We start from the raw sequence: 14,063 nt of genomic DNA, 5'->3' as shown, positions 1-14,063 counted from the left end.
TATGACACGTACATAAGCACTCTGCATGATCACCTGCATCCATTTATGTCCATTGTGCATTACGACACTCTTGGGCAATTCCTGCAGGACAATGCGACCTCTCACATGTCCTGAATTGCTACATAGTGGCTCCAGGAACACTCTTCTGATTTTAACACTTCTGCTGGCCACCAAACTCCCCAAACATGAACATTATTGAGAACATCTGGGATGTCTTGCAACATGCTGTTCAGAAGAGATCTCCACCCCCTCGTACTCTTATGGATTTATGGGCAGCCCTGCAGGATTCATTGTGTCAATTCCCTCCAGCACTACTTCAGACATTAGTCGAATCCATGCCATGTTGTGTTGTGGACTTCTGCATTCTCACAGGTGCCCTACTTGATTTTAAGCATGTGTACCAGTTTCTTTGGCTCCTCAGTGGAAATGCTCATGGCAGGATTCTGCAAACATGGTTAAATCCAAATTGGAATGTATGTTCTGTACAACCACACCCTGATTATAATGACTGTGGAAGTATTCAATGAAATTTCTCTTCTGACAGTTGTTGTGGTGGTGTTAACTAGCAAAAATTAAGAGAACCATCATGCTTCTAATCACAGATATATGTTAGACACATTATACAAGTAGGATAATTGGAAGAACTATCCTGAAAATAATTATCCATGAGACCAATCTCAATGGTCACTTCATCAATGACTCTGCCCCCCTTCTTCTCAGTATAACAAAAGATACATGTAATGTCAATGTGTCTTTTGCAGTCCATTGGTACAATATTCTTTCAGTGTGCCATTCTCAAGCTGTTATGTATTGACCAGTGTTTGTATTTTAAACAGTGTGGAGTATTTGAAGGACACTCATTGACAACATTACAAATAGCTGAAAAAATGTGAGAACATGTGGAAATACTTTTTTTTTGTATTCAGAAATGACTTTTATATGTGATATCAGCATTTAGAATTGTAATGTATTGTATGTCCAGTTTTCACAAAGAGCTCACTTTTATTCTTGACACGGTTCCTCTACTCTGTATGTGGACTGGACAAAGACTTCTGAGTTCTACATACAACCCTCCACAAATCTGTCATTCTCTGGACAGCCTTATTACATTACTTACATCCACAGGTATATATTTCAAGAGTTTTTCTGCCTGTGCTTAACATGCTTCTTGTTCATAATAAATACTTTCTACACATCTCATCTTCATGGACTTCCTGAAGTCAAGGATCTCCACAGTGACATTTCCAGTCAGTGAATCAGGCAACTTGTTGGCAGCTACACTTATTATTAACTGCATTAAATGTGTGGCATGTTGGCAATGAGTCTTACATCACAATAATAATCATATTATCAGTTTGTTGCATACAGAAGACATGCTAATTTCTTATCTATTGAGAAATGTGGGTTTTACAAAACTTTCAGCAGCCCAATGTCTCCAAATTTCTGCAAATGGAATTTACATGTACGCATTTGGAAACAAACATTAGAGGCACTCTGGAGTGTAACTATTTTTTATACTGAAAATGCCTATAAATTTTTTTATACAAAACAGCCTTTATTTACATATAACATTCATGAAATGTAATCCTTTGAGTATTTGTAAAAGTGTTGGTTTTAAATAAGTGTAAGGCACTTCCTTGGATCAGTAGCTGGTACAACGTACCCCTATTCACACACAATTCAACCAGCAGCACTAAGTGCAAGTCTAAATGCAATTTCCACCATGTTCTGCGATGTACAGTCTTGATAACACACATAAACTTCTCGTGGATGAGGAGTGAAAAACAGCCTCCTGAAAACAGAAACAAATTTATTTTTACAAAATGTGTTAAGAGAGTGTTATACAATATGAACATTCTGTCTTCAGTCAAGAGCCACTCTTTTATTGTAAAATGTAATATGTGCCTTAGTGGCACCCAGCGGTCATCTTGCAAGAGTATTGTTTTCAATACTTTTCATTGTTCTTGACACATACTGGGAAAAAAACTGAACAGTTTTCAATGGAAATGACAAAACTAGCGAGTTAGAATTGTCATGATTAAAAGAATGCAGATGACATTTAAAAACTATTCTCAGAATTTATTTGTGACACAGGCAAGTTAATATATTAAATTAAAAACATCAATTAGCACAGCAGTAGGAGATGTGTGAAAAGGTATAAAAATTTGTACGAGATTCGAAAGCTTTGTGATTAAATCAATACATTTCAGAGAAAGTTCACTTAAGCATAGACCAATAAACAAGAAATGTGCCAATAGCGGCTGTCTTCAGCCACTGTCTAGGGGCAAAATGTGTTTACAGGCTTTTTGTTATGTCCTCTGTCGTTTCAAATATGTATGATGAAACTGGTAAATTAATGTCCCAGCATGTAACACCAAAATTTAGTGTACTATGGGTTTATATGACTTGTTGCTTTGCAGTATATCTTTTTTTTAATTAGTCTTTTGGATTTCATTTAACTGGGATGGGATCTTAACTCAGGTTATTTCTTCATGAAATGTTTTTAATGCTCTACTTGAATCTTCTCAGATTGGTTTGTTGGTTGGTTAGTTAGCTAATTAGTTACATGTTCAATAGTTTGTTTGAATGATTCTTCCATCTAAACATCCTTGAATGAGTCAGTTTGCAGGATATGTAGACATGATTAGTGTTAACATTAATAAATTTTATTTTCTTGTCCTACTCATGCATAGAGAGATTTTTTAAAAATTACAAACTACCAGTTTTTAAGTAAAAACACATCGATGGAATAGGAGTAGTTCTCCAGGAGAAATGGTTTAAGGTTAGATTTAATATATGCTTTGCTACCTGTCTACATTTTATGTTATTAGGCAAATTATCAAAAATTTTTGTTTCAACATTTTGAACTACTTTCTGAGCTGCTGACGATTTTAATAATGGGTGATAAAGGTCTTTTTTCCCCTCTAGTGTTGTAGATATGAACTTTAATATTCTTCTCAAATTGTGATGGATTATTTATGACAAATTTCATTAGCAAATATATGTATTGTGATGGTGCAACCAAAATGCCTAACTGCTTGAAGAGGTACATCTTCATGATGACCACGGGTGAACACCATGTATAATTCTTACTGCCTGCTTTTGCACTATCAGTGCTTTCTTTCTGTGTGATGAGATAACCCAGAAAATTATTCCATAAGACATTATTGTATAGAAATATACAAAATATATCAAGACGCTTATTTGTTTGTTTCCATGACTGGCAATTATATGAACAGCAAAAGTAGCTGAACTTAATTTGAGCAGATCAGTAACATGATTGTTCCAGTTCATGTTTCCACCAATATTTACATCAAAAATGCATCTTTTTGGAGTATTCTACCCTGTTTACTGACTCCTGTTAATGTGCTACATCCATTTTTGGCATGACTGTGCGTTTTTTCTTAAAATTCAGGGAAAGTCTATTTTTAAAGAACCCCTTAACAATTCCTTGAAAAACATCATTAACAATATGTTCTGTTGTTTTCCCTCAAATGTGATTTATTATAGTACTTGCATTGTCAGCAAAAAGTACCAATTCTGCTTGATGAATGTTGAGTAGAAAGTCATATACATATATAAGGCATAAGAGTGGACCCAAAATCGGACCTTGTAGGAGTCTCTTCATGATTCTCCCCAGTCACAAAAAATTTCTTTCCTTCCAACATTGTTTGAGACATTCAGCACAACTTTCTGCATTTTGATGCTCTTCCTATCACTGCCTCTTTTCCCTGGGAAGGAATTTGTGTACCCCATCCGTCTGTGTCAAGTTTAGTCCCATGTGAAACTGTGAGAACATTTTTGAAATGTTTGCAAATTGTGTAACTGATGCAGGATGTGGGTACAAGTTGGGTTTTCACCTTGCCTGATGCAAGAAACTGCCTAAAAACCACAACCAAGCTGAATGGCCCATGGTGCCCTCATCCTCAATCTGCCAAGTGGATTCAGTATGGGTGTACTGTATTTTAATTCTATTAATTTCAGTAGAGGATGTTTGTGCCACTTATAGTTGCTTAAAGTTTTGTTGAATGCCATTTTTAATATATTTCCTTGCTTCTTCAACTGAACCACTGAATTCTATATTTGCTGCTACGTACAAAAACCAATTGTTAAAAATAATAGTAACTTGTGAATTACCAGTCAAAACATTGTCATTTAGTGTTATTGTTGAGGCATCTTGTATGCTGACTGGTTATGCTGCCTCCTCTTTCACAATATCCCATGTAGTTTTAATCTTATTGTCTGCAATATTAACTCGTATGAAGATGTGCATATATATCTAGCGCAACTTATAACATCGTCGAAAATTAGTGCGGGCGTGAGAGCTTTGGTACACCCTGTTAAACAAACGGAAAAATGAAGGTGGTACAATTGGAGAGCGATCCGCCTTCACCAACATGCATAAGCAATTCATTAATTCGTGGCATGCAACTTTTTTTTATTATTAGTTTTTTGTAATTCAAATATAAAAAACTGATAATGAAAAAAAAGTTGCATGCCGCGGTATTCGATCCTATGACCTTCGGATTACGAACCTGAGCGCTTACCGCTGCGCCACGACGCTGTAGAAAAATTATGAACTGTAGAGAGTATTTCACCGCAACGGTTTCTTTTAACTGTCGATTTTCTCGGCAACGGCTGAGAAGTGCATCTTGGTGCTTTGCCACATTACACCTCTGGCCATGAGCTTTTATTATGCGCAGTATGAATCGAATCTGAATTTCACAATTGGCGGCCTCCCCTTGTTAGTCTTAAAACGATGTGCCCTGTTTCATTAATAAGCCTCACAGAATTGTATGAATATGCCTCAGAACTGTATGGTGAAATATTCTCTGTAATGATAATATGGATATTTGAAGCCATGCAGTTTTTCCATTGTGATAATATAAATAGTTTATAAGAAGTATTTTGTTCATAAACAGAGTTCGAAGAACTCCTTGGAAGTCTTTTCACACCTGAGATGTTACTAAGAGTATTGTGTTTATTTCCATTAATTGAGCACCATTATCAGACAGTCCATTAACAATTTGGTACACATTAATTGTTTCAACCTGTGAACTGTCTATAAAAATGGTACCAGTCAACTGACCCAAAAGGATATTTTGTGACTAAAATTGCACTCGGTACTATATATAAATGTTTTACATTGTTAGTTCTATGGCAAACACAGGGTACAGATAGTTAATCTGATGATATTTTGTTGTAACTCACTTTACAAATATCTTGTACAACACTTTCACTGAACAATTTTTAGAAAATACTAACATTTGTATAATATTTATCATTTTGGATTAGGATGCTTCATTGAATAAGCTGAAGAACTGTTTTTACCTTGTATACTGTTGTTAGTTGGTGACATATTTATGAAGGTGGAAGCACTGATGGTGTTAGGAACCTGATGGTTTGAAGGGTGTATGAGAGTTTTAAAGTTTTTGGTTAATAATGATGATGTATGGAGTTTGTGATAGAGAGGAAATATTGATGAAGTTATGAAGTACTGATGAAGCTGGAGATTTAAGGATATTAATTGTACAGGCACAGAAAGTTGTGATGATGTAGAAGGTATGAGGATACAGTAATACAGAAAAGAGATTTGCTGTATTAAGTAAAACCACTAGAATTAGCTGATGTCAGACTGAGGATACGAATTGCTCTTGGGTCTGATGTAATTTGTAAAAACAATGATGAAACAAAGTAATGCCATACATAAATGAATTCTGTACCTCCAAAAGTACTTAAATAAACTAAATGTGCCTTTGGAAAAATACATATTTGCATCATAGTAATATATGTTGGTCTAATGTAGTTGGCACTTGTAATAACTACAGAGGGAGCATTAGGCAACATTATAGCAAAACAGAGGAAAGGAATACAATAGAGGACAAATGGGTAGCTTTGACAGATGGAATATGGAAGGCAACAAAATATCATACAGCTAGAAACACAAGGCCTAGGAGAAATCCCTGAATAATATAGGAGATATTGAAGGTATTTGATGAAAGAGGAAAATATAAAAATGCTGCACATGAAACAATTGAAAGGAAATACAGGCATCTAAAACTGAGACTGATAGAAAGTATAAAGTGGCTAAGATGGGCTAGCTAGAGGACAAATGGAAAGCTGTAGAAGCATGCATAACTAGGGGAAAGATAAATGCCTCATGTACCAAAATTAATGAGACCTTTGGAGAAAAGAGAAGCTGCTGTATGAATAGCAAGAACTCAGTCAGCAAGCCAGTACTAAGCAAAGAAGGAAGCAAGGAACATGGAAAGAATATTCAGAGTGTTTGACTATTATATGTACAAATGAAAGAGGCATGTAAAATACAAATAATACTGATCAATATAGGTTTGGAAACCAACGGTAAGATTGAGTACATGAACAACTTATAACAGGGTTCCTGAAGAATCAAACTGTGGATATGTACTTGAGAATAAACACATTACAACAAGTGTTTTACATGACCACCTTTCATGAGCAGGCAGGTTTCAGCATGTTTCCTCATCATTGCCTATATACACTCAAAAATCCCAGATGTGTTCCAATTGTACTGACAACCATCCCCAATGCGATCCCAGAGCTCATTGGCAATATCAACAGGGCTGGAATACGCAAAAGCTTTTAAACCTCCTCACACAAAAAAATCCAACAGGTACAAATCGAGAGACCTGAGAGACCACAGTGATGATGATGTTTGGTTTGTGGGGCACTCAACTACACGGGCATCAGTGCCCGTACAAAGACCCAATTTGTACACAGTCCAATTTTAATACAATCCGATCTAGCCACTGTCATAAATGATGATGAAATGATGAGGACAACACAAACACCATGTCCCCGGGCAGATAAGATCCCCAACCCAGCAGGGAGTCGAACCCAGGAACCCGTGATCCAGAGGCAGCAACACTAGTCACTAGAACATGAGCTGTGGACGAGAGACCACAGTACTGGCGAGCCACATCTAATACACTTGCTGTCAAAATACTATTTACCAGTAATTAATTATCTGGAATGATGATAAAATCAAACAACCCCAGTTTCTCTCTATGTAATTTATGCCTCACTTGCGGTGTTTCAAAATACATGTAACCTTAGACATTAACAGTGTTGTAACATTAGCATGACTGCATTTGTGCATACATTATATTAGGGAAACCTTTCATTTGTACCTATAATAGTCAAACATCCTGTGCACTGGGGTCTGTATAAAAGAACAAACTTGAAGAAAATATTACAGAAAGAGAAGAGGAAGTAGGTGAAGATATATGGGAGATATAATGTGAGAAGAATTTGACAGAGCATTATTACTTGAGTCTAGTTGGCACCATGTAGGACATAGGCATGTGTCTGCATTCATGCATGCATGTTTGTGTGCATGTGATAGTTATTTTGCTCTAGCTCGTCACATGATAATATCCACAAGACAACAAGTTTTTTTTTTTTTTTTTTGTGCTTTCCAGTGAGTGGTTTCCTTTAATCTTAATATGGAAAGTTAATTTCACAGTGCACAAGAAAACATGTACTCTAGATGTAAAACTGGCAGACTTGACCCTATAAAGAGAAGCACTTTCAGTTTCCTATTCATTAAAAAATTCCTGCTTCCAGTTGCAATTTTTATTTAATTTTACTAATGAACAACACATTCTCAAAAATAATTCCCATTGTAAAGTGTGCTTTATTATGGTCTGATGGTGTCATACGTGTCATGCTTGATGGGGTGTTTGTGAGTTGCTGCATTGTAATGGCGACTTTACTGTAATGTAAACGTGCAAAACTTATGATGTTCATTGTCCTATATATACTGGGAAATGGGAAAGTAATTGAATCTACAAAATTATGAGCTGCTTCTTACATAGGAACTCACACTTGTCACTTACACAGTTCACTGCAAAGTATCATATGTACAATACTTTCACATTTGGCACTTGCTACGGAACTAGATATATAAGTATTGGTAAAATTGTTTGCGTATTTAGATTACAGTACAATCACCACAATGAAGCAGCAGCTCATACACAGCAAGCATCACACTTAAAGATTTCACAATAAAGTGAGCAAACACATTTGATGATGACAATTATTTGCCATAATGTGTCTTGCACAAAATAAATAAAAATTGTGACTTCCACACACAATGAAACTATTACTTTTCATCATTATAGACTTATTTTACAATGGTTAAAATGAAATTATAAAAATCAGACCTAAATCGGCTTTGCTGCTCACAGTAACTTCACGACTATTGTGTCTTTTGTGTTATATGACAAATTTGTTTTATTCCTAAAAATTGATTATGACCACAAAAAATTCACCAGCAAAACTATTGATGGAAGAATGACCAACATACTGTATGATGACACCACAGACAGAATGAGATTCTGTGTTTCTGTTGTCTTTTTTCAAGTGTCAGATGCAGAAGGATGCAAGTAATTGCCTGCTGCTGTGAAATTGCCAGAATCAGCAAAAGCAACAAAATCGATTCTGCACAATTGGTTGTAGATTATTACTGGAATGCTGCAAGTTTAATAATGGGCACACTACTATTTTATTACTGGTGTGAACATGAACTCCACTGACAGAATTTAGGAGGTTGTTCAGTAACAATATAATCAAAGGATAGTTACTACTCACCACATAGTGGAGATGCTGACTTGCAGAAAGGCACAACAAAACGACTGTCTCACAATTAGATTTCGACCAAGCTTTTTTTCTTTAAGCAAGAGAGGATGTGTTAATATTGCTAGAAAACCTGTTGACAGCCCAAAAGCTGGGTTGTTGGTCAGAGGAACAATTCTTACATAAAGCTAACTTACAGTTGGTGTGCGACGAAAATGTATGTGACGTATCATGAGGAGTTAAGCAATGCTCAGACATTTGAAGTTCTGAGGACAAGCTTGCTATAGCAATACTGGAAGAAAAATAACTGTAGATATTACCAAGAGAAATTAAATCACAGAAACAGGGCAAGTCCATTGAGAGTTTTGTGGACAGGATAAAGAAGCTTAAGGTCAATATGTAAGTTGATGAGGAGTAATGACACTAATAAGGTCCTTTGGCAGGAAGCAGAACAGGGTGCATTTTTGTGGGGATTCTCACCAGATGTATCATGAAAGGTACGGGCAGAGTTTCATAAAGACATAGTTGGAGCAATAAGTATAGCAAGAGATTTGGAGGAGATAGATGCAGCGACCCAGTCTCACAGGTGTCATGTGTGACCCTTGTGAGCAGTCAGGCCACATACAAGGAGATTGCCGTCAGCTGCAGTGTACGAAATGTGAAAGAGTAGGGCATCAGAAATGAGACTGTAGGCATAATAGGGCACACGACAGAAGGACACGGAATGGGAATGGTAAGCTGCTGTTAAATTACAATGAGGGCTCCAGGGGCACTGAGTGGAGCTCCCAATAAATTTTAGCATGCTTAAAACATGTGCAGAAGCAGAATTTTGGTTAATTGGATGGAAGGGAATGTAATTTTCTATTGGGCACAGGTGTCCATGCGTCAGTCGAAAGTTTTGACAGCATAGGAAAGAGGCTTAATGAACCCACCACAACGTGAGCTGCATGGGGTGGTTGGTAGTGATGTACACTTACTGGGATCAGTGAGGCTAAATCTTCAGATACGGGCAAAGCGTTTCTGGGGGTGCATAGAAGTTGGTCTCATGTAGGTGACGGTTACTGCACAATCTTAGCATTAGATTTCCTATATGAAAAATCACCCTAAAATTGACCTTAGAAAGCATATAGTGGCCTCTATGGGGAAACCTGAGGGTTAGCATTTGCCAGAAAACATATTGTGTGTGGTTGAGCCACTAAAAGAGAATGACGAGTTGGACAAAATATGATGTTTTGTATGCAAGAGTGTTGGACACATACAGAAGATGGATGGTTACCAGGTAGAGCCTGTCACAATATATTACTTTGAGACAGAAGACATGCACACATCTAAAGGGTTGTTAGTCACCAATTTGGAGTTTTTGGAGGAAAATGATCTGGGTAGGACAAACTCAGACCCTAAGCATACACAAGCCACCACTTTAACTGCATTAAATGAGAAAGTAAAACATCTGGAGGAACAGAAAAATTAGCAATGGACCAGTTGTTAGAGTTTGAGGACCTAATTAATCAACATGGGTCTTTGCCAGTGACCCCAGTGACACAGCATAGAATCTCAACTGAGAATGAGCAACTTGCATATAGTAAACCATGCCACATACCTCTAATACCAACTGGTGATGAAGGAGTTTATTAATTAACAGTTATGGGATAGTATTATTGAGGACAGCGCCAGCCCCTGGGGAGCACCAGAGGTGAATGTTATAAAGAAGAGTATGGACAGAATCAAAGCTTATAATTTTTTATGTAATTACAGATATCCTAATAACTGTATGATTATGCATGCTTGTCCAATCCAAAACATAACAGAAACATTGGACAATTTGGGGCAGTGGGGATATTTTCGCACCATGGCTCTGTGGAGTGGCTATCGTTAGTTGGAAAGTGGCACCAGACGAACAGCCAAAATCAGTACTTACAGATCCTTCAAGACATTGCCAATATCATTGTGTGCAATTTAGGTTACAGAATACACCAGTCACATTTCAGTTACAGAATACACCAGCCACATTTCAGCATTTGGTAGATGGAATTTTATGAGGGTTAAAATGAAAGCAGGGTATGGGATATTTTGATGACACAACTGTCATTGCATTGGATATAGAAGAACATGTGTTATGGCTACGGGAGGCGTTTAAGAGGTTATGTGCAGTGCACCAAATACACAGTATGGAGAAGTTTCATTTTCCATTACAGGAAGTATGATATTTAGACCATGTGAATAGTCATTATGGAGTTCAGACAGATTGTAGCTTAATAAAGGCCATGCTGGATTTTACAATGCACTGTACGGAGAATGAGTTAAAGTCTTTTTTTGGGTTTAGCAAATTGTTGTAGAAAGTTTGTTCTGAAATTTGCAGAAATAGAGCAACTTCTCACTCACTTATTGAAAAAAATGAGTAAAATTTCTTTGGATGTTAGAGTGTGATGATCTGTTTGGTAAATTAAAAGAACTGTTGGCAACTGGTCTGGTGCTGATTTTTCCAAGCTATAGGAAAGAATTCATCTTATCATGTGATACAAGCAATCATGCACTCGGCTGTGTATGGAGTCAACAAGCAAACGGAGCAAAGCATCTGGTGACCTATGCCTCCTGTCAATTAAATACAGTGGAAAGTAATTATTCTACTATGTAGAAGGAAATGTTGAGCCTCTTGTATGGCATACCATACCTCTGATATTATTTATATGGTGGGAAATAAGTAAAAGCAGATCACGCAACATTAAAGTGGCTATTAGCATTGAAAAATCACCAAGCAGACTAACATGTTGGGCATTAAAACTTAATGAGTTTGACTTTAAAGTAATCCATCAACCTAGCAAGAATCAGGGGAACTCAGATGACCTCAGTGGAAAGACTGGTATGTTACAAAGAGTAGGTCAAAAAAACAAAGTGGGAGGAAGGAAGTATTGAGACAGTCACATATTCATGTATTAGTAGGAGAGGAGGGATGAAAAAACATGGAACAGCACATGGCCGAACTGTACTGGTGGCAAAGACATAAACAGGATGTGAAGCAGTGTATGATTAACTGTGTACCATGTGCACACCAATTTCATGTTTGAGTTAATGAAATAGCGTTGTCATTTATTGCTTATTCGTAAGTTAAGAGCAAGTATGTTACATCTACAGTCCAATGGGAGAACAGCGCAATTTCATCAGAGAATACAGAAGATGGTAAGTCATTATGAAAATAGTCATCATAATAATTGGAATACACTGTTAAAACGTGTTGTTGAAACATATACTTCTAAGATTCACAAAAGAGCAGGACTATCAGGGTATTAGGTAGTATATGCGTGGAAAATGCCACCGCCATTCGAGGCAGTGAAGCAAAAACCAGGGGAGAATAGAGAGTCAGTATGGGATTCTGCAAAAACTTTACAGGAGGTATGGAAGCAAATTCAGAAAGCCAATACAAAATTCCTTGAATGTCAGAAATGGATGGGACAATGGAATGTGAAGCCACCTGGATACTATAAAGAACAATGGAAGATGTTAATGACACCATACACCATGAAGCAATAGACACAGAAATTCTCACTCATTATCACAGTCCATATCAAATGATTGAAACGATGTCACCAGAGCATATGAAGCTACACCTTCCTGGTCATACCACAGCCGTCCACATTGGTCATCTCTATCCCTTTAGGGGTCTGTCAGACTCTTTACTGTCATTAACGGTGCCAGTCTCATAAAAGGGGGAAGGCATGGCAACAGGTAAAGCAGACTATGCATACATTGTCATATGCGTTTAAACTCAGTGTTAAGTCAATGTGGAGGTGAAGGTCTGGTGTATTTATTTACTTATTTATTTATTTATTTTTACATACATAATTTTACAAGTGGGTTGTTCTGTTTATATGTATATGTATTTTGCTTGACTGTACCAAAGTTATGGAGCGTTGAGGGTGACCGTACCACTGTATGGTTGCAGACTGATGGTCAGATGTTTTCCAGTAACAAGTTAATTTGGGAGTTATAACGTGTGAATGAATTTCATTCTTGTGGTATGTGAACGGTTATTTGCAGAGATATCACACATGTTGTTTATTTGAATTGATTTGTCTCATTAGTGTAGTAATTTGGGAGACTGTTTCATAATGAACTTCAGATGACAGGAGATGGAATTTGTTTATTTATTTATTTGTATATGAGTGAAGTATAGTTATCAATATTTTGGCGTTGTAGATTTAGACAGAACAATGGGAGAGAAGTAACTTGCAGCTGACACATGGTTTGGCATTACACATGTTACAAAAGTCCAAACTATCATGAATACAAAAGATATCTGGAGAACAGCTGCAGAAGAATACCAACGAACTGTACTTCCTAAAGGCATGACCTCACTGGGCATACTCTGTATATGACCCAGTGGTAGTTATCATCACCTACTATAAGCAGGGAAGTTCGAAGGGAACAGAATGCTTTGAACTAAGCCACAGCGGGATACTTCTGAAGTAAGAGTGATTTCAGGTGTGCTGCAGGGGAGTGTCGTAGGACCATTGCTATTCACGATATATATAAATGATCTTGTAGATAACATTGGAAGTTCACTGAGGCTTTTTTTGGATGATGCTGTAGTATATCGAGAGGTTGTAATAATGGAAAATTGTACTGAAATGCTGGAGGATCTGCTATGAATTGACGCATGGTGCAGGGAATGGCAATTGAATCTCAATGTAGACAAATGTAATGTGCTGCGAATACATAGAAAGAAAGATCCTTTATCATTTAGCTACAATATAGCAGGTCAGCAACTGGAAGCAGTTAATTCCATAAATTATCTGGGAGTAGGCATTAGGTGTGATTTAAAATGGAATGACCATATAAAATTAATCATTGGTAAAGCAGATGCCAGACTGAGATCCTAAGGAAATGCAGTCCGAAAACAAAGGAAGTAGGTTACAGTACACTTGTTCGCCCACTGCTTGAATACTGCTCACCGGTGTGGGATCCATACCAGATAGGGTTGATGGAAGAGATAGAGAAGATCAAATGGAGAGCAGCGCGCTTCATTACAGGATCATTTAGTAATCGTGAAAGCGTTACGGAGATGACAGAGAAACTCCAGTGGAAGACTGCAAGAGAGACACTTAGTAGCTCGGTATGGGATTTTGTTGAAGTTTCGAGAACATACCTTCACCTTCCTCCCACGTATACCTTGCAAAGAGACCATGAGGATAAAATCAGAGAGATTAGAGCCTGCACAGAGGCATACTGACAATCTTTCTTTCCGTGAACAGTACGAGACTGGAATAGAAGGGAGCACCGAAAGAGGTCCTCAAGGTACCCTCCGCCACACACCGTCACATGGCTTGTGGAGTAGGGATGTAGATGTAGATATAGATGTAGTACAAAGTGGAGCATCTTGGAACAGACTTGTCGACTTCCAGCAACAGTAACTTGGGCTATGGCTCTGTTCCTAACACACACACTACTGT

The 14,063-nt window shown here is 37.3% G+C and overlaps 1 protein-coding gene across 2 annotated transcripts in view; it reads right to left on the bottom strand.

The window, feature by feature from the left end:
* Positions 1 to 227: 227 nt before the first annotated feature.
* The window catches only part of LOC124555474 (protein inturned), a 263,483-nt gene continuing 249,647 nt past the window's right edge, over positions 228 to 14,063 (bottom strand). For both annotated transcript variants that reach the window (XM_047129398.1, XM_047129399.1), the window contains one exon: positions 228 to 1,792. In XM_047129398.1, coding sequence (XP_046985354.1) covers positions 1,681 to 1,792 — 112 coding nt within the window. In that variant the 3' untranslated portion in view covers positions 228 to 1,680. The remainder of the gene's footprint in view (positions 1,793 to 14,063) is intronic.

Source organism: Schistocerca americana, chromosome X, assembly GCF_021461395.2.
Source record: "Schistocerca americana isolate TAMUIC-IGC-003095 chromosome X, iqSchAmer2.1, whole genome shotgun sequence".
NCBI lineage: Eukaryota > Metazoa > Arthropoda > Insecta > Orthoptera > Acrididae > Schistocerca > Schistocerca americana.
Note: the sequence above shows the minus strand (reverse complement) of the source record. Positions and strands in the feature narration are given on the sequence as shown.